Raw genomic sequence first — 20,428 nt, 5'->3', positions numbered from 1 at the left:
AAAAATGTAATTGTGAAAAGGTCGTGTGTACCATAAAATTAGTAGGCCACTATGCATATTATACAATCAAACTAGAAAGCGATCTACCATTCAATTCCAGTTGTAATTAGTCGGAAGAGTATTTTACGTGCGAAATTCTAGATCTAATCTAACTTCATTTTCTAATCTAGATCTAATCTAACTTCATTTTTAGATCTAACTTCATTTTCTTAGGTGGAATCTTCGCCATCGGTTTGGCAGTGGTGTGGAAACACATATCTTAGCTTGATGGATAAAAAGCTGAGGAGTAGGATATAAAAAAAAAACATTTATGTTGGATAGGAAACAATTTTCATTTTTTTATTAGTATATTTATCAAACCTGACGAAACCCTCTTGGTCACGTTCAAGGAGAAGATGCTCCTAAGGATTTTTTTCACCATATGTGTGGAAGAGCAATGGAAGAGCCGATATAACCGACAAGTTGTACGCGATGTACCTCAATCTAAACAAATCATGGGCCTGTTCGTGAACGAAAGTAGACATATTAAACATATAAACATAAGTGACTCAGTGCAACATCTCCAATAAGTGTAAAAACATAAACGATCCTGTTCCGAACTCACTGCTCCAACGGGTAGGAGTCGCTTATACATTCTTACACCTAGTAATCCTACGGGTCTTCTGAATCTTCGTTGCAGTTGTAGTTTTCTTGAAAATGATCTCCTGGTTATGCCAACAGAACGTGCTCAACATAAGGGTAGACCAGGGGTTGGCAAACTTTTGGACTGTAGAGTTCTACGTCAAGAGCCAATTAGATAAGTCAATGGTTTTCCTTTTTGAAGTTCTATTAAATATATGAAGGGCAAAGAGCTGCCATATAGATAACAAAGACCCGCATGCGCTGCACTTTGCCGATCGCTGGGATAGACAAATGATAAGGATAACCAGTAAAGGACTCATTTTGTTGGTTTCTCATATCTTAGCTTGAACCATAAAGCCTAAATACCTATTACAAACCTAAAATTCCTTTTTCATTCTTTATAAAATCAGATCATTTTTTTTTTATTTTCTAAACGTGAATGTTTCAGCTCAATGGAGTGATAAAACATCTCAAATAATTCAAACAGTGATAAATTAATTATTTTGATTTACTGTTATTTTTTTTCTATTTCAGTTATCCACTGTTATATTAACTGGTCATACAGCATTGGACTACATTGCAATTTTGCTAACCGATCAACTGAATTATCTACTCCGTTATCGTCTTTCTTTGGCGAAATACAGGCGTAATGCATACAGTGGCATATTCTCATAAACAATCCAACTAGAAAGCGATCAACCATAGAATTCCAATTGTACTTTTGCCTGAAGAGCATTTTATGGACCACGCGATTAGCAAAAGCCTGCTTTGTTTTCCAATTAGGGTACCTGTTGTACCAACTCCAGCTTACTAAACTAGGCTGCGTTTACCATGCGCAGCAATAAAGAACTTTCGTTTCTCACCTTCGAATGAATTTCAGTCGGCACAGGACTAATTTTTATTCATATTTTTTGTTATTTCTTTCACCATACTTACCACCAACATCAAACCAAAAAACAAAAACACACACACACAATGGGGTTATTTTAATGCACTGTTTTAAAACGTTCCAAATGGCATACGCTCTTTGCGATTAAGCATTTTATTCTAGGACATGAAAAAACGGGGGCCGCCTCCAGGACGAAATTCAAGCAACATTCATACTCACAAGCATACTCACGCACACAAAGCACACACTGCAGTGTAGCTAGAATTTCTTATCTGTTTAAAGCCAAGATTCGCTCTTATTTGCATTTCCTGAGTGTGGTGTTCCTATTGCGCTAACATTGCGTGCGTGTGTCACACGCTGTAGGAGAGGAATTGTTGTTTTTTCTTTGCTTCCTTTCTATTTCTTTCATACACTTGTATGCATGTGTGTGTGTGCATGTGTGCGTGCGTGCTTGTGAATGTTGCTATTCTGTGCTACAGGGAATATCAACTGTTTCGTTTCATTTTTCTGCTCTTTTCTGCTGTCAACACTCCACCTAACTGCCACACTGAGGTGAGCTAGCTTTTTCATATCTCCACTGTACTCTCCTATTCGGTGTGGCTTATAGAGCAACGCAATTGTTTCCTTTGTTTTGTTTTTTCTTCAATTTAGCTAGATAGTTTCATTAAAAGCACAAATAATTAAATAATTCAACATCCTGCGCTGTGTGCTTCTATTTTCAATCATTTTTCCAAACCCAGTGAACGTTTTCATTTTCATCATTAAGCACTAAATTTCTTCCTGAACATTCGAAGCTTATTTGAACATATGAAGAAGCATCCATTCCCTCCCCCAAAGCATTTAACGTAATTGAGAATGTGTTTGCATGTAGGTATGTATGCGCCTATGTATGCGGGTGTCCTCTCACGTTTTTTTTTTCACGAGTTCAGTTCATTGGAGGAGTTGTTTTTGTTGTTCGTTTTGTATGTTTAGAATGTTTTTATTTATTTTTAAATAACATTATTACATAAAATGCAAATAAAAAATGTATAATTTTGGTCATAGGGAAGTGTTTCGCAGCACAATAATATTTAAAAACAAAAACATGACTAAACAGTGACGAAGGGGGCGAGCAGTGAAGCGCAAAACATGTACAACAACAAAAACCAACCTAAAAACAAGCATGCATGCATCATTATTATTAACAACTAGTTCTTTTATGTTTTTGTTTTGCATCCTAAGGAACTGATTGATGAACATTTCGTTTGTTTTTTTTAATAAAGCCAAAACCAAGTACTGCAACGGATCAGTGGCGAGAGGTGGTAATAAAAAGCAGCCAAACAAATAACAACGCTCTATCACTGCACTGACAAAACCATGGGAAGAGTGTGCAGGAGCAGCAGCAGCAAGCTTTAATAGTAGAACAGTGGGGACATTAAACAAGGAACAGCTAAAAAACAAAAAAAAACAAACAAAAAAAGGAATTCGAGATATTTGTTGTGGTTTTGTATTGTATATTGAATCAACTCCAAAGATATCGTGATGTTGTTTGCTCTCCCTCTACTACTGCTCAGGGACGTTTGGCGTACTTAAAGATTGGCGTAAGCTTAAAGATAACTTTTGAGGAAGAAGAAGCACAGTGCTTGGCTAGAGAGATCCCTTAAACAAAAAGGGCAATGAAAGCTCTACCCCCCCCCCCTCCCCTCTATTGTTTCTCATCACTGGCGAGGGGTTTTGGCTCAAAAGTAAATGCAACACTCCATTCTCCCACCCGCGCTTAATTTTAGAGTGATCGTTTTTTCTGTTTTCCTTTTTCTTCCTCCAAGCATTGGTTCCTTGCATTTTCAGTTCCGTTTCACACGCGCTCTGTCTCTCTCCTTCTGCGTATTCGTTTACACCCCCCTCCCCCCCCCCCCCCCCTTTACTCTTTGCCCCTTCTTACGAGTTCTAAAAGATTTAACGGTTGCTTCAAATTTGGGAAATCATCCAGTCTATTCTGTTTACGGGTTTTTTCTTTCATTATATTCCTATCCTATTGTATGCTACCCTCAGTACGCGCGCTCCACTCGTACTCCACTCAATCCCACCTCAATCACACTCGTAACTCGTACATACAAACACGGACACGCACTCGAACCGTTCCTAATTAAGCGCTGCACCTTACTATTACTATCTATCTCCTTCGCTCTCTCTCCTTCTCTGCTGGCTAGTCTTTTCGTCTTTCGTCTCAGAAATGGCCACCGTTTTCGAAGCGGAATATACATATACGCGTAACATATACCATAGCGTAGGAAGGATGTGCTTACACTTGTAGGGAGAAGGGATTGTATAATTGTGTATGCTGTGGTGGTGGTGGTGGTAGTATATTTATCTAAACTGCACAAGAACGACGTTGTTGGGTTGTTGTTCTATTTCCTTTTTTTCCTCTTTTAATCAGGCTGATGATTTGCATCCTTAGTCTTTCGCTTATTACACACACCCACAACACAGCATTATTACACGCCCAGTCTTTACAACAACCAAAAACTATCTCTTTCTCTCTCACACACACATTTGACAATGATCAACAGTCTTTAACGATTCCTTCAAACTTCCTTTGCCCACTGTCCTCAAACCAACCACTTCTCTCCTTGCCGTCTTTTCCCAATGGGAATCTATGTATCTGCACTGGGTTTAATTTTCCAATTGGATACACTTACTCTTCGCCCTCTGAGTAAAAATAAAAAATAACTCCCAACCAACTCCTGAGACTGTGCTGTTATTGCCTGGTGATTAGTGATTACAGTGAATGATGAAATTACTACACATAAAATGATGCATTATTTTGTTACCGCTTTTATAAATTAACCTTCCCCAGTTTGGATGGGTTATTGGGACCCTCCCCATCCCTACCTCCCTCCCTCTCTCCCCATTACTAAACCTGAGACAGTCTTGTTTTGTTTGCTTCTTCTTCTTCTTCTTCTTCTGCTTCTTCTTCTTCTTGCTGCCGCCACCTTCCCATGCCATTGGTGGGTGCGGCGAGCGGGGGCCATACAACGAAAGTATCCCCTTATATACGTTTATATATACGTATGTACGGTACGACTAAAGATGAGTTTGTAGTTGAAACACTGGATGTATGGATGTGTGTGTGGGTGTGTGAGTGTATATAGGTTGTGTATGTGAATTCACAGTTTCTTCTTAGCCTATTCGCGTGAGGTTATTGGTTGCTGACTTATAACTACGGCTCTCACACCGATCCGGGTCGGTTGGCGATTTTGCGACAAACTACAATATAAATAGTACTACTACTACTACTACTACTACTACTACCACTACTCGAACTACTACTGCTAACCACCTCAATGAGTGCCGCACTACGAGGACTTGTTTGCGTACTGAATGACGGAGCTCATCCGTATGACGGACGGTGCTGACGTTTGTTGCGGTTGTTGTGGTGGTGCTGGTGCTGCTGGTGCTTGCAGTGTTGGCGATGGTTGCCGCTGGCATGCGGACACGTGCTGCAGCACATCCTGCTTCATGGAGCGTTCATCCTCTGGTCGTTGCTGCTGCTGATAATGCAGCTGCCGTACCTGCTGCTGCTGCTGATGAGGATGGAACAGCTGTTGATGACCGGAATGAGCATCGAGAGGAGGTTGTTGTTGCTGATGGTGCTGCGGCGTCGGCTGCACTACCGTAACACCATAATGCTGGGGTGCAGTAACCTCCAGCGACGCCATCTTTGGACTGGCGGACACCGTATGCTGGGTGTCCTTGAAGTAGAGCTTTCGCTTGCGCGGCGGCAGCGTGTTGTTGTCCCGATCGGCCATTAATACTGAATCGGATTCCGGCGAGGAGGAACGATCGGGCGACTCCGGCGAGGAGCGGGGCGGTGTGAGAAGGTTCTCTGTGCCCGCAATGGCCGCCTCCACCTGCCGGACAATGTCACTGGATGAGCTATAATGAAGCGAAAGTAGAATTAGAATTTTATTTTGTTTGGGGGCAATACATCAATCTCCTGGGAAAACCACTTACCGGAACTCGGTAATCTGCGATGCCGGTGCAAAGTATCCGTGGTGCTTCATGATCGCCATCGGCTCGTACACAAACTGTCCCGCACTGGGCCCGGATGGTGCACTGGACCCGGCCGGTTCGAGCAGCGTGGAGGAAGTACCCCCGGACGGTGTCATCGACAGAACGGAGGACGTTGAAGAGGACGATGAGGATGACGACGAACCCGAGGACGGTGGTGGAGTGTTGCGCGTGATCGACAGGGCCGACGGTTGCACAGGGGAGATCGAGCGCTGCTGCTTCAGCTCCGGACAGTACTTCACCACCGTGCAGCCATTCTCCACCGCCGCCGCAATGGAGGCCGCAGCAAGCAGTGCCGGTGCGACACCGCCACCATAGGCGCGCTGTAACGATTGATCGAACGACGACGGTCCCATACTCTCATAGCGTGGCATTTGTTTGCGATCACCATCGTCCGTCGTTTCGTCTTCTTCTTCATCGTTCTCCTCATCTTCCTCCTCCTCCTCCTCGTCGGCACCCACCTGCTGACCTGCTTCGTTCGCTCCCACAGCGAAGGATGGAGAAGACGAACCCGATTTCCTAATCGCAAAGTGACCCGAAGGTTCGTCGCTTGACGGACCGCCGCTCTGCTCCGTTCCCTCGGTGTGGCTCATGCTGGACGAATAGTCGAAGGAGCTGCTGCTGTTGCTATTGCTACCGCTACCACCACCCTCCAGCGCTGACGACGACAACTTGATCGAACCTTCCGTGCCCGCGGTGGACACGTCCTCCAGCTTGCAGGCGCCTCCAGCATCCGATGCCGCCGCCGCCGCCGCTGCCTCCTCATCGTCTGGCAGCTCGTTCGCGTGCCCCTTGATGTGGGCCTCCATCTCCTTCTTGCTCTTGAACGTTTCGTCGCAGATCGTGCACTTGTAGCACTTGGCCCCGTAGTGCTGCACGCGGTGCAGCTTCAGCACGTGGTTGTAGCCGAAGTCCCGGAAGCAGATATCACAATGGTATGGCTTTTCGCCCGTGTGCGTCCGGGAGTGCACCTTCAGCTGCTTGCTGCACGTAAAACCCTTGCCGCAACCCTCCACCGGGCATTTGTATGGCTTCTCACCTGTAAGCAAGCGGAGGAGCGGGAAAAGCAAACACGATCAGTACACGCAGCCATTTTTTACCTTGCTGGTACGCAGCGCAGTACGCAGCCAACCAGCTACACACAAAGCACCAAGCGTCTCCATAGCAACCGACAAGCTACTAGGCGTCTCCATCGCAATTGAAAACGACCAGGCGTCTCCATCGATATTTTCTTTAGCGGTTTACTACATTTAAATAAATAAAAAAAAATCTTAACTTACCGGTATGTGTTCGCATGTGTATGACGAGCTGGCCGGACTGGATGAACGTTTTCCCGCACACGTTGCACTTGTGGGGCCGCTCGCCCGTATGGATGCGCATGTGCCGGTGCAGCTTGCCGCTGTGCTCGAACGCTCGGCCACAGATCTCACACTTGTACGGGCGCTCCTTCGTGTGGATCCGCCGGTGCACCTGCAGATTCTCCTTCACGCTGAACATCTTATGGCAGAACTCGCACTCGAACGGCCGCTCGCCGGTGTGCGTGCGGTAGTGCCGCACCAACCGTGCCGGCACCGCGAACGTCTTCTTGCACACGTCGCACTGGTACGGGTCGGGCTGTGGGCCGGCCGGCGAGCCGGTACCACCACTGCCCCCACTCGCAGTAATGGTGCTTTCTCCCAGCTTGGCAGCGGCGGTAAGCTTTTCGCTCGCCTGCTGCTGTTTGGCATGAGATTTCATATGGCTGGTGTGGGCGCTCTTACTACCGAAGCTAATGTTGCACTGGTCGCAGCGAAATTTGGAACCGACTGGCGTAGCACCGACACCGCCACCGCCGCTCTGCACCGGGTGGTACGTGGACTGTTCCGGTGAGGAGGAGGCGCCCCTGTCTCCCGCCGGTGAGATCGGACCGGTGTAGGTGCCGGGCAGTGCGGAGCCACCCAAGCTCACGAGCTGACCCGCCGCCGGTGGATTCAACACAATCGTCAGCTGGCCGTTACTGGAACTACTGCCGCTACTACTACTGCTGCTGCTACTACAGCTCTGCGGTCCGTTGCTGATCGTAAGCCCGTTCGTGAGGCTGATCGTGTGATGTTGGGGCTGCTGCTGCTGATAAGGGTGGGAGACGCCGAGGCGAGACGGTTGCCCTGCCACCACGTACTGTTCGGTACTGTTTGCATCGTTGTAGCTTAACTGTAGTATCGTACCGTCTGGACCGTGTTGTTGTTGTTGTTGCTGCTGCTGTTGCTGCTGCTGTTGTTGCGTCATAAGCAACGGAAGGCCAGAATAATACACCATTTTGCATAAATCTGAAAGGAAGGTAGACGAAAACAAGTGATAAGTAAGTTTTTTCATTAACATTGTTTTTTTATTGTTGTACTAAAAGTCGCGTATGTCTTCTATATTGATAAATGATTTCAATTTGAAACATCAGATAAAGTGTTTATTTACATTTCAATGCATTAACTCAAATTTTAAGGCCGGGGTATATTGTCCGTACTCGCTAGTGTAATTTCGATTGTCACTAGCGCATCTGGCGGCGGCTGGCCAAAGCATTTTGTCAAACAATTTGGAGCCGCTTCAGAAAATAGGTTATTTCTCCATGTTTTTTATTTAAACTGAGCTGGCAAATGCTGTGTAATTGATAGATAAATAAAATAAAATAATAATAATAATAATAATAATAATAATAATAATAAATATGTTGTGCAAATATTGAGGCCATTTTCACTTTAAAAAAACGGTAAAATAACTACTTAAATTTGAGATCCAGCACGACCATTCCCTCGAAGACCAAAGAAAATCTTCCATCAGCCGCCGCCAGTTGCGCTAGTGACAATCGAAATTACACTAGCGAGTACGGACAATGTATCTCGGCCTTTATGATGCAAGTGCACCATTTGACAGCTGTTGAAAAACATCTTGAAGGAGGTAAATAATGATGTGCACATTCGAAAGTGATTTGAAAACCCCTGTTAGATCTCTAATAAAGATCCTTAAAATACTTCACCCTCTATTTGTAGACCTTAGATACTCCATTATTCTTCTTCTTCTTCTTCTTTGGCTCAACAACCGGTGTCGGTCAAGGCCTGCCTGTACCCACTTGTGGGCTTGGCTTTCAGTGACTTTTTGGATTACTCCCCCCCATAGCAGGATAGTCACAACAGTCCTACGTATGACGGCGCGGTCTATTTGGGGATTGAACCCATGACGGGCATGTTGTTAAATCGTACGAGCTGACGACTGTACTACGAGACCGGCTGCAGATACTCCATTGCGTAAATCATTTATTGCGATATGTTGATTTGGCTGGGCAAAAGTTCATGTTGTGTATATTTCCATAAACACATCAACCGTTTGTAAGTGTTTTTACACTCAACGAGATAATAAACTCTTTCGCACTACTTAACAGTGCATGGAACCTTTATTCTATCAAGTGAAAATGGAAATAAAAGAGAACATATGTTAACCTCCTACGAAACGGTCCTCCTAAGCACTGTTAATTGTATTATATTGCTGCATTTCATTAGCAAGCAACAATAGACAATCATATTTATTGACAGCTTTGATTGTCTACTCCTCATTAAATAAAAGAAAGTGCAAGTGATAAGTTCCACATTTGTCAACTCGACACTGCTCAAATCACTTGCGCGTTATCATTTGTTTTATTATGATTAAATAAATAACAATAATTATTAATTAGCAATAAAGTCTTGATTCTTCTGAATTGGAAAAAAAACATCACAAGAAAGTATTTTTGTTTATTTAATTGTGCTGTAACTGCTCCAATTAATTATTGTCGTCTGTACCGTCTGTGCAGCGTGCCTCAGACAGTCGAAACTTTTTGCAACGAAAAACGGACTCACACGATCGTCTCGAACGTTGCGATTGCCTTATCGTGTTTGTGTATGTGGCCTCCGCTCGTTGTACAAAACATGTGTTTCTTTGGCATGTGCGAAATTCGCCCAGAAACTGCCCAGACCTACCACCATCGTCGGTGCGGGACTAGTATCAATCTCATCCAATCAATTAACAGGCACAAATTACGCACACGCAACAAGCCGCTCCACTGCACCGCCGTCTTGCTCCAGTAATGTCCCTTCCGTGGAATGTGCAAAAATATCGCAAAATTGTACAAAAACTTCACTTCTACCCATGTTTTGTAGTCTGCTTCTTTTTTTTTTCGTCGGATGGACCGTCAAATTTGGCTATCATGAAGAGAATATCTTATCACCAAACAAAAAAAGCAGGAAAACACTAACGTCTAGCCATAATAAATAAATTCCCGGCGACAGAATAACAACACGCGCGCGCGTGCTCTCTGCGTTATGGCACAATTCAAAGACGGTCAAGCGTGGGCATGGTCTTCGGGTGAGGGCACGGGTGTGAAGCTTCAGTAGCAGCAGCAGCAGCAGCACCACACTCTAACAAAGGTCGTTCCGCTCGGGCGCAATCACCGCATCCCCCGGAAAAGAAGACCCCCGGAATGACGATCATTCGAACGACCGACCCCGTCGCCCCGCTTGTAAGCGATTAAGCGGTGGGCGCAGTTGGGGAAGAAGCTGATCGACATCTAGCCGCGATCGTGCATCGTTAGCGGCACGTGGATCCGAACACGGACGGTTACGAATTAATATTGATATATTTGTTATTCTGTTTTTTTTTTTTGCTTTTGCTTTTGCTCTGTTCTTGCCTGCATACTTAACACAATCTGGGACTGGCAGGGAAAAATGAAAGCACAAACACCACATCAACATTATCAAGCAACAGCAGCGCGTGTGCGCGGTGGTTGGTTGGCGTGGTTCGCGCCTTTCGCAAGACTCTTCACCACTCTGTGTCCGTTGTCTCATCCGCTGTCAATCATCTGATCTGGATCGTCCACTCTGCAGCCTCAACAGCAGCCCAAGCTCCCCGAACAATGGCAAAGTTCTCGCCAATCCCGGAGGTAAGGTTAGTGTTTGGTAATCTCTGTGTGGTGTTCTGTTTTTTTTTAAATTACTCTTCTTCTTCTGTTGTTTAAATTACGCTTTTATAAGGTCATAATCGGTAATTTCTAATCATCTCTGTTTTCTTTTTGACCCCGCGTAACATTTGTACATGTCATCGGACTTAAAGTGACTTCGCAACTGCTTATCGGCCATCGTGGTGACGACTCTTCCTTTATTGGTTTCTTTCGTTTTTTGGGGTTATTAATCATGCTTGCAATCAAGAATTTTGACGATGATGATGAGACCTATATACAATGCTGTCCCCGATCGGAAATCTGGCTTCAGTTCGTGCATGCCAAATGACAAGGAGGAAATGACAATGAGATTCGTTTTGTATGGCTGGCAACGGTTCAACTGGGTTCAACATAAACATTCAACAACAAAAAATGAAGATTTGAAGTTTGAGCCAAAAAACCAGCACCATTCTATGCATGTACAGAGCTGCTTGTTCTCGATCCGGAAGTAACAAAGTATCACATTACAATATGTTATCACCATCGCTAGCAGCCTTTGCAAGGTGCACCCCAGGCGCATACGCGTTGGATGACAAAATTGGGTCTCCAAACATCGTGATCGTTATAGCTTAATCCCTCCTCCCCTTTCTGCGGTGTGGATTCGCTTTGTCTGCTCTGACATCTAACCTTGCCGGCGCTATCTACGGCGGCACACGACACCCCAGAGTGTGCGACAACGAGTGCGAAGGATAAGCTAAGTGAGTGGATAGTCGATTCAATCTCATGCGTATGCGTACACGTCAAACCACTTAATCGTCAACAGCGTACAACAACCAACAGACGAATGCCAATTTTCCACAAACAATCGAAACCACACACGCACGCACACACGCACCAAAGGTGATGGCTGATGTCAAGCGCGTTTGATTACCCTTGGCACACCGTGAAATCTAATACGATCGTTGAGATAAAATCATTGTTTTGGGGTGTTCGTTCACTTGCTCCACCCTCCCCAAACCCGCCCGCACAAAGCCAACATCTGCATGCGCTTGACCATTACACAGCTATGTAATATGACACTCTGGCCAACAATTGGGAACATGCTGAACTAGTTTGGCTAGGTCAGCGATCGTACGTTTGCGAGTCGCGATACCAAGAAGGTGGAACTATTTTTTATTGTTATTTATCGTATCACGCGGAAACCAACCAATTTAGGTAGAGTGTAACATTTACGTAGCGAAGCATACAAAGCGATGTTTCTAGTTGTTGTTTGAGAGTTACAAAGGTTTATCAAAGGATTAGCACAAAGGTATAGAAAACCTCACATAATGGGAGTTTAAACTTGCTGTCGTACTGTCGTGTTGATGTCGAATACTGCTTTATGTTTTTTTTTACGTATGAAGTAGTAGGTTACGGTTATTAGCCTGCCAATTAAAGAAGTAGACAGAGCTAAGCCAATTATTGTGGTTCTATGATTAGATGTTTGTGTGTTGTGTGAAATAAGCACTGAGTATGAGATGTTTTGACATTTATGTGAAACCTTGAACTTGTCCTAATATTAAAAACAAGTTAATCATCGTATATCTCATGAAGCTATTAAAGAGATCTTTCATTTTAAAAGCAGCGATCTACAAACCAAGGCCCTCGAGGGCCTGCACTGCAGTCCAACAAATTACTTTTTAAGCATTAAAATTAATAACTTACATAGCTATACAAGTCAATAATATGTGCTAAAAAACCATTTTCCGTACCTCAATATTGTTGCTTCACTGTACCAACGGTATTTCACAAGTTAAATATGATTTTTCAGACGCTCATAATTGTCTTTCAGAAGCTTATGTGTATCGTTTTATTGCATATTCAAATTATGATTTTTGGGAGAAACATTGTTTCAATGCACTTTAGAATTATATTCACTAAAAATAATTACAGTGCAATCTCTCTAAAATGTAGTCTTTTCAAGATGAGTTGTTTCGTTAAGATGAACATTTTGACGGTCCCTTTATATGTCATTCATTTGATGTCTCTTCAAGATGAAGATCTCTCTAAGCACCCGAAATTATCTAAGATAAATTTTTCAACGACAGTTAACAAAAATATTGGTCCAAGAATGCCAGTTTCTTGGAAACTTCATAGCAACAATTTCATTAGTTTACCTCAACATGAATATCTTTCTAAATTGACGGTCCCTTAAAGAATCACCTTAGAGAGATTTCACTATAATATATAAAAATTAAAAGATATGGTACACAAGTAAACTATTATCTTAATGTTTGACAGTTATAATAAATATTGTGCTGAACCTGGTATGTTAACATTTGATTCAGTCTTTCAAATCCTCTATCATGTTGGATATTTTTGTCAAATAATAATAATTTTTACCATATCTGTTAAAAATTGTCATGTTCAGCTTTTATTTTTACATTAAAACAAGATTTTAACATTCACCCGTTTGATAGAAATAACGTGGTGAAAGGGCAACAACAACGTTATTTAAGAAAAATATGTAACCCAGTTACTGCAAACATTTGATATAAAGCGCAGCTTCACACAACAAATTGTTCGACGCGCAACAAATTGTTTGGTCAAATTGTTCAACGCGCGTGCTCCCACTAAAACGGTCGAGGAACGATTCCCACTCAGACTGTCGTTATATCCTTTGCGCCGCATTAATTTTAGGGGCATTGTTGCCCATGTTATGCTCTTTACTAAAAAGTGAGCTACTTTTTGAAACATAAAACGGCACCACTATTTGGATTTGCATACATTTTCACTTAGTTCTTGGAGTTATGTTCCCAAATCCGCCTTGCTTCAAATCCGAACCAATTACCTTCTGCCGGCAGTTCCTTCATCTCCGTCCCAGATTTCGATAGAATCGTTTTGATCCAATCCTGCTGCGCCCAGAGATCGACGTTCTCCGCCAAACTGGCTGCGGCTGCGGCGGCGGCTGCTGCAGCCACCGCTTTCGTTGCTGCTGCTGTTTCCACACCTTTCTTCATGGCGGTCGCGTTTAAATGCAGCCGAACAATTTACTCGATCGATACGATCGGCACCTTTGCACACTTTGTATATTGAACTATTTCTTCTGGATTGCTGGATTTGACACACTATTTACCCGTTTGTACTGGCAGGAATCACTTGAAAAACACCTAACTACGCATTTATTACAGCATTTATCATCAATCAACGACCAACCAATCAGGCACAATGTAGCAGGAAGGTGGGTAGGAACTTTTCTTCACCGGTTAAGTTTGAAATTTCACTGTTCGGAGCACTGGTATACCACCATCTTCTTCGCCCTCTTAGTTGCTCTGCTTTTGCGTATGCACTGGGGACAATACCAACACTTGCATTTACCACTGTTTTATAAGAAAGAAAGAATTCTTTCTACTTTCCCATCCATTTCCTCCCCACACGCAAACCGTTGCAAATCCCGGTGCGCGTTCGTTGCTTGCAGGCGATTGAAGTCCTTCTTGCAAACGAACAGCCACAATCTGCATGCTGCTACGCTGTTCAACCGTTGCGTTTTCCTTTTTTTCTCACTTTCTTGTGCCAGCTCGTTTGTGGTCGACACGCGCGCACGTTCCCGAGCCGAAGTGTGACCGCGAAGATTTCTTCTTTGAATGAGCGCGACTAGCGAGCCCGAGTTTCCACCAGGCTGCCTGTACCGCACTTGCCACTCGGTCTCTGCACTTCGAGCATGTTTTCTTACCCCCACATTGCATCGGTTTGGGATCGCTTTTCTTGCCTTTACCGGGCGGGCAGCAGAACAGAGACAAAAACCGGCCGAACAGCAACGGCTTCGGCCCGACGCGAGTTCCCCTCTTGGTCTTGTTGGCCAGTTGCTGCAGCAGGTCGCCCGCGGCCTGCACCTTCGGTGTACATACATAATTTGGTTCGGAAAACATCGCATCGTCGGCTCGGTCGCGTTCGTGTCGAGTTCGGGATGTTTCGTGCGTTTGGCTATTTCGGCTGTTTTCGTGCCGCACGCTTTTCGGGCGGTTTTTTGGTGGTTCGGGATTTTTACCATTTTTTTTTTCACCCCTGCTACGGCTTGAATTCCCCTTAAATTTTACGACAGAAGGGTGCAACTTGTCCGTAAAGGGGATTTATAGCTGTTTGATTAGAGTATCTTGTAGGCTTTTTTAGGAGGCCGCAGCATCAATCCTCATCGGGTGCCTCAATTTTTTCCCTCTTTACCATAGGTCATGTCGGACAGGTGAGGTGGAATATTGTGTTTCTATAGGAATGATCAATTTCTATAGGAAAATAATTTCTGATTTGAGTAAATATTTAACAACTGGTCCAATATATTGTCCAAAAGCCCAACGACATAAAAATGAAATATTCCAAAGAACTCGAGGTTTCATAGTAGCTTAGACTCTTCTTAGAATCCCACCAATAATCACCTTTTTCCAATGAAGACACCCAGAACCCAAGCAATTCGCTAGATCCGCGTCTTACGACCAAATTAGTTTATGAGTTGTTTGTCTTACGACCAAGCTCTAATTAGCGCCACAATCGACACAGTACAGTGCCGGATTTGCTGTTTGTTCCGCGACCACCAAAGAAGAAGATCGCGATCACCACCTAGCCAACACCCAACAAGCTCATTCCCGGGGGCCAGCCAGATCGAGGATCATTCTTATCGGAACTGCGCACACGCCGAAGGGTCGTTAGTTCGAATGATGAACGCCAAACACTTCACCCCTGCCTGATTGACGAGTCTCGCGCAGCCGTTAGAATGTTAGAAGTGCCCTCACCGTTGTGGCTGCGACTAATTAAACTGCGACTAATAAATCACACCAATCGTGTCAGTCCATTTGGAGGGAACGTGGCACCACACACTTACTTATCTCGCGCCCAATTTGAGCTTTTCACACCATCGTTCACGGGCGGCGTCAAGATCAGCACCCAACGGCTATCTAGCGGACCGACGCAACACACCAAACGTTCACCCTTGCGGCCAGCGTTCACAATCAGAGACGCGCGTGTGTGTGGCATTGAATACTGCAAAAAAAAATGGTGAGGAAGAAGTGCCCAAGCGGCTAAAGATGAAAGGCAATCTTCCCAGCACACAGGCACAGTTAGTGCGCACAAAGCTCGAAAGACGATCGCCTTCAAAGGGGCGTACCACAGGAAGTGATCACAAGCAGGATCAGAGTTGTAGTAGAAGTGTTCTCCCAAAATCCCGACCGTTTTGGGCGGTTCGTCGCTTGGCGAAAATCACACCTGAACAACTCAATGCAAAAGCCAAAATAAAATACAAATGAAGTGCAAAAACAAGCGAACACAGCGCGTGTACTTTTTCTTCACAGCTTGCTCCTTTTGCCCACGCACCGTTGGGCCATAAACTCTCCGCCTTCTTTTTCAAACCGCTCCCTCCCTTTTTCACGACCAGTTTTTGTGCTTAAGCAGCAGCCAAACGGTCCTTCTCCCCGGTCCTGCTAGATTGTTTGCCAACGATTGGCAGTCCCAGCGCACCTTCTCTTTCGCTTGTTTCGCGTGTTGGCCAGGATACGTGCGGAGATAGTGGACACCTTACATCGACGAACCGGTTCTGGGTTTGGGACGGGCAGGGCACCGAATCTTCGAGGCCAATCCGTGCGAATTTCGGCCAATTTCTGCTCAACGGTTTGGTCCATTTTGTCCGGACGATGGTTGAAGCACAAAAAACAGCTTCACTGATCCACTTCAGCCCTGGGATGTGGAAGGCCGTCACTGATACCGTGAAGCTAGCGGCCGGTGGGGTTTTCCTAGCGTTTGAGTTCTTAAAATTTGGCTCCAAGTTGGCGACCATTTGTTTTTTTTTTTGTTATTTATAACACTGCAACGCACACGCGCCGCGCCAATAAAGGAAGAGTCGCAGCAAAGCGTGTCGAGGTTGATGATTGCCGGCAAATGATAACAAGGTTACCGAAGGCATGTTAGAGAGAGAGAAAGAGAGTCCGCGAAATATAATAAAACAAAAAAACAGCCACCCAACCGGTAGTACAATGCGTTGGTCATGGACACACGCGCCGGTGCTGCCCGATACGCAATAAATACTTCGTAGCAAGGGGGAAAGGTGAAGGTGTACCAAGGAGAACGGAGGACGGAGGGGGAAATACTCGATTTGTTATCACCCGCACCAGCTGATTTTGGCAGGCCGATTGATAAGCCTTTTGGGGAGGGAAAAAGGCCACAAGTCATCGTCAGCCCGCTGGATTACTTAACAACACAATTTGTCCTAATGTTATTTCCGTTCCCTTATCGTGTCCTTGTAAGGTTGAAAAGGTGTACCGGCGTCCACACAATCCAGCCAATGCTCTCTCTCCCTCCCTCGATGGCTGCAAACGTCGCGAACCATCACGATCCGTGTTACATAAATATTAATAAGACCTGCGCCACGTGCGAAAGATGTGCGCGGTTTTGTGACGCTTATTGTGCCAGTTGTTATTCGCTGACTAATCGCTCATTGCGATATGACATTATCATTGCTTATAGATTCATAAATTCAGCCGGTTTTTGGGGGGGGGGGGGAGGGTTTCCTACTCCCAACGCTTTTCGGACCAAATCGGACCAAACGGCTCCATTCGAAAACCAAAGCGACAGACACACGCGCGGGGCGACAACTATCGAATCGACCACCATCATCCTCTGGGCCTGGGTTAAAGCTTAAAGTACTTCCCACCACTGTTCTGGAATGTTTTCTGCTACTGCTTCTTTGTTCGCTTATTTGGGAGGGTGGGTCGTCGCTGCTTGTTGTGGGTCGGTCGTTTTCTGCTTCTGCTAGGAACTTTTTTTTGCACCAATTAGCATTATCTGGCAGCCGAAGCAGAGAGTTAGTGCTGCTTTGAAAATGGCCACGTTATCACCTTTTCTTTCTTCTTGACTAGGGATCAAACGAACATTACACAAAGAGCCCCCCTCCTTCTTTCTTGTTAAGTTACTGTTTCGTTCTACTTTTTTTTTTTTGCTAATCAAACAAGCAAAACTTCTTCCATCCAAAAAAGGAAGCCAAAGCCTAGCGCACTGCGAGTGCCAAACACCTTTCATTTCGTGCCCACAGTACTCTCGAAACCGGGCCCCATTTGGGAAGGAGAACGAACAACAACAAAAAACACCTCAAGATCGCCGCCATTGCACCGCCAGACCCCTGGTCTTGTTCCGCCATATTGTGTAGTGTGCCTGGGACTACAAAGTTCTTAAAACTATCAAAGCTTCGGTTTATTAGTGGAGCAAATTGTACACCCAACAAGCTCACCAGCAGGAAGCAGGCAAGGAAGTGTGCAATAAATGGTTTTGCGTAACCTTCATGTCGTCGTGCGGATATTTCGCGGATCGGAAACGTAGGGGGTGGGGGCGAGCAGCAGGCCCGGTCCCGGCCAGCGATATGCAAGCGATTGTGTTTTAATTTGTACCGTGTCAAGAAGTGCAACACATAAAATAGAGGAAAATGTGCAAAAACAAAAAGCCAACAGTACGAAAACCACCCCAAAAACCCTCTTTTCGCTTGCAAGGTGAATTCGGTGGTGCAGATCCAGAGAAGGAAACAGGAAAAAGAAGCGAACAAGTACAGGAAAAACGTTAAACGGATTGGTAAGAGGAATTCTACAAACACAGACAGAGAGAAAGAGAGAGAGAGGTCAGAAAAATAAGGCAAAAAAAGTGTGCAAAGATACGACCAACCCAAAAAAACAACACTCTGTTTCCACACACAGCAACAAAAAAAAGTAAAAAAAAAAAAACAGAATAAAAAAGAATATTCACGCGCCACCAAATGCTGCCGAAATGTTGTGCCGCACCGCCGCCGGCCCGCCTGGACAGAAAATGGCTTGCGCGCGACGAAGATGCACACGCAGCGGGCTCCGGGCGGCAGCGGACGAAAGAAGACTCTCGCGCGCGCGTTCGAGAAATGTTGTGCCGTACCTCCACGTGCGAATGAAACTCTGTTTCGAAGCAAACGCGCGCGCACTTCCACCCAACCAACCCACCCTACCGTTCTGCTGAGAGGGTGAGACACCCCTCAGTTGACAGAGAGCGCCCGGGGGCGGGAGGCAGCGGTTGCGAATGGGGTGGAATGGACGGTGCGAAGTTTTGTGAACCGAACCGAAACGAGCGGACTCGAGCGAGCGTGTGAGCGAGTGCGAGAGCGAGTGCGAGAGCGAGAGCAAGCCGTATGCGTGTGTTTCCGATGACGACGCTCCACACTCCACTCCCTTCGTCAGCGCGCGCGCACACACCCCTAACATCTCTTTCTTCAATCGCTCTTCTCCTCCTTCCCTCTCTCTCCCACACAAACTCCCTTCTTCAAATGCGTCCCCTGTACAAAAAAAAAAACAGGAATAATATGCTCGCGCGCGCGTTTAGAGCAACAGAAGAGAAGAAAAAACGCGGACCGCGCGATAGGCGCAGGCAATGACGGGCAGGCGGCGGCCGGCTTCAAGCCGAAAATACCTCGACCTCGTCAAGTTAACTCGCGGTGTGGATGTCTTTTTACACGGCCTACTACCGCAATATATTTGTTTGGCTCACTGTGTGTCTGTGTATGGGTCCATCTGATGTTTTTTTTTTGTGTGTTTTATTATCCCTGGCAGGAGGGCAGAGCAAGATGATGATACACCGGTTTTTGCTGCTGATGCTGCTGCTGCTGATGATGTTTTGCTGATGTTGACGGGACATAATTTGCGTTTCTTGCCTTTTTTTTGCTTTTGTTAACTGCAGCAGCCCTTGCATTTACAGCTTTATTGCAGGCACGCAGCTCGGGGAAGAAATTTTGCATCCATTTTGTGTGCACCATCGTTTCCCATCAAGCACTCGTCCACTATATTACACAGAGAAAAGCGAATAAAAAGCACATTATTTTAGCCTTCTTTTAGGCCTTCCTCGCTTAACGCATATTAACGCGTTTTTGGGACAGCAGCAGACGCGAGCTGCCCCTGAGAAATGGCTTATCATAATTCCTATTGGCTTCTCATCAAGCTAAGGTTCTAATAGCATTTTTTTGTTTTGTTTTTCTTTCTCTTTGAATGTTTTCTATCACGAGGTATGCCTACTGTCCAAGTGGCCCCTTAGGGAAACAATCAAAATCTCGTAACCCATGACATTATGCCACGAGGGCACCACAGTAGGCGCCAGCAGTCCGCCCGAGAACAATGTTAGGCCCGAACGAACGCACCACAGCAATCGGACAGAGAGTTTGACAAAACTACTCAACACGGAGAGCAAGAAGGCAAGTGGGCAAGAAAATTAACCATACCAAACCAGCGGTAGGTTAATCGGAAAGGTTATCGAACTCATTTGGAAACTGAACCATTTCGAACGGCGACGCATAATGCCCTGTGCCACTCGCAACAATCGTGACACGACAGCAGGCGAACAGTCGGGGAAGGAGAAACATGCAACATCGTTCTGTTACGAACAGCCTATCAATTTGACTGTATAAACATAATCTTAACAGTTCCAGTTTCAGTGTAATGTAACAAGATTCTGAATAGGAAATGTATCTTATTGAAGTTAAAGCTACAGTTCTAATTGGCAGTCGAATGGCGCTATGACAATACTGTAGGTCTGTTGCAATACAAGTCCAGAGTTCAAATTTTTAAAAGTCTGTAATTTATGTAAACATTGTAAACACTTTAATAGCATCGGTTTTATCAAATTCTATGTTCTAAAATCACAAAAAATATGGAACAATGTTATAATTAATATAATTGCTGGACATTAAATACAAAACACCAACGCGGATCTACAATAATAAACTTGTCAAACGTCAAACATACTTACAGCCACATAATAACAATACATCATCCCAACACTGACCACTCCAACGTGTGAGAGACCACTAACAGCTACTTTTCTTTTAAACCAAAAAAAAAAAACTTCCACCCGTCAATGTTTGCGTGTGGGGGCAAGCGCTAGTGGTCGTCGTCGGGTCGGTCCGTCAT

The 20,428-nt window shown here is 45.0% G+C and overlaps 1 protein-coding gene across 1 annotated transcript; it reads right to left on the bottom strand.

The window, feature by feature from the left end:
* Positions 1 to 1,602: 1,602 nt before the first annotated feature.
* LOC1279046 (Krueppel homolog 1) lies at positions 1,603 to 14,195 on the bottom strand. The gene is made up of 4 exons (XM_061655247.1): positions 13,330 to 14,195; positions 6,841 to 7,866; positions 5,504 to 6,599; positions 1,603 to 5,425 (listed from the first exon to the last, which is right to left on the bottom strand). Exons 1-4 carry the CDS (start codon positions 13,496 to 13,498, stop codon positions 4,846 to 4,848), a joined length of 2,871 nt encoding a protein of 956 aa, XP_061511231.1. The 5' UTR covers positions 13,499 to 14,195; the 3' UTR covers positions 1,603 to 4,845.
* Positions 14,196 to 20,428: the final 6,233 nt, after the last annotated feature.

The sequence above is a fragment of the Anopheles gambiae genome, chromosome 3 (genome assembly GCF_943734735.2).
Source record: "Anopheles gambiae chromosome 3, idAnoGambNW_F1_1, whole genome shotgun sequence".
Taxonomy (NCBI): domain Eukaryota; kingdom Metazoa; phylum Arthropoda; class Insecta; order Diptera; family Culicidae; genus Anopheles; species Anopheles gambiae.
This window is presented reverse-complemented; position numbering and strand designations above follow the sequence as displayed.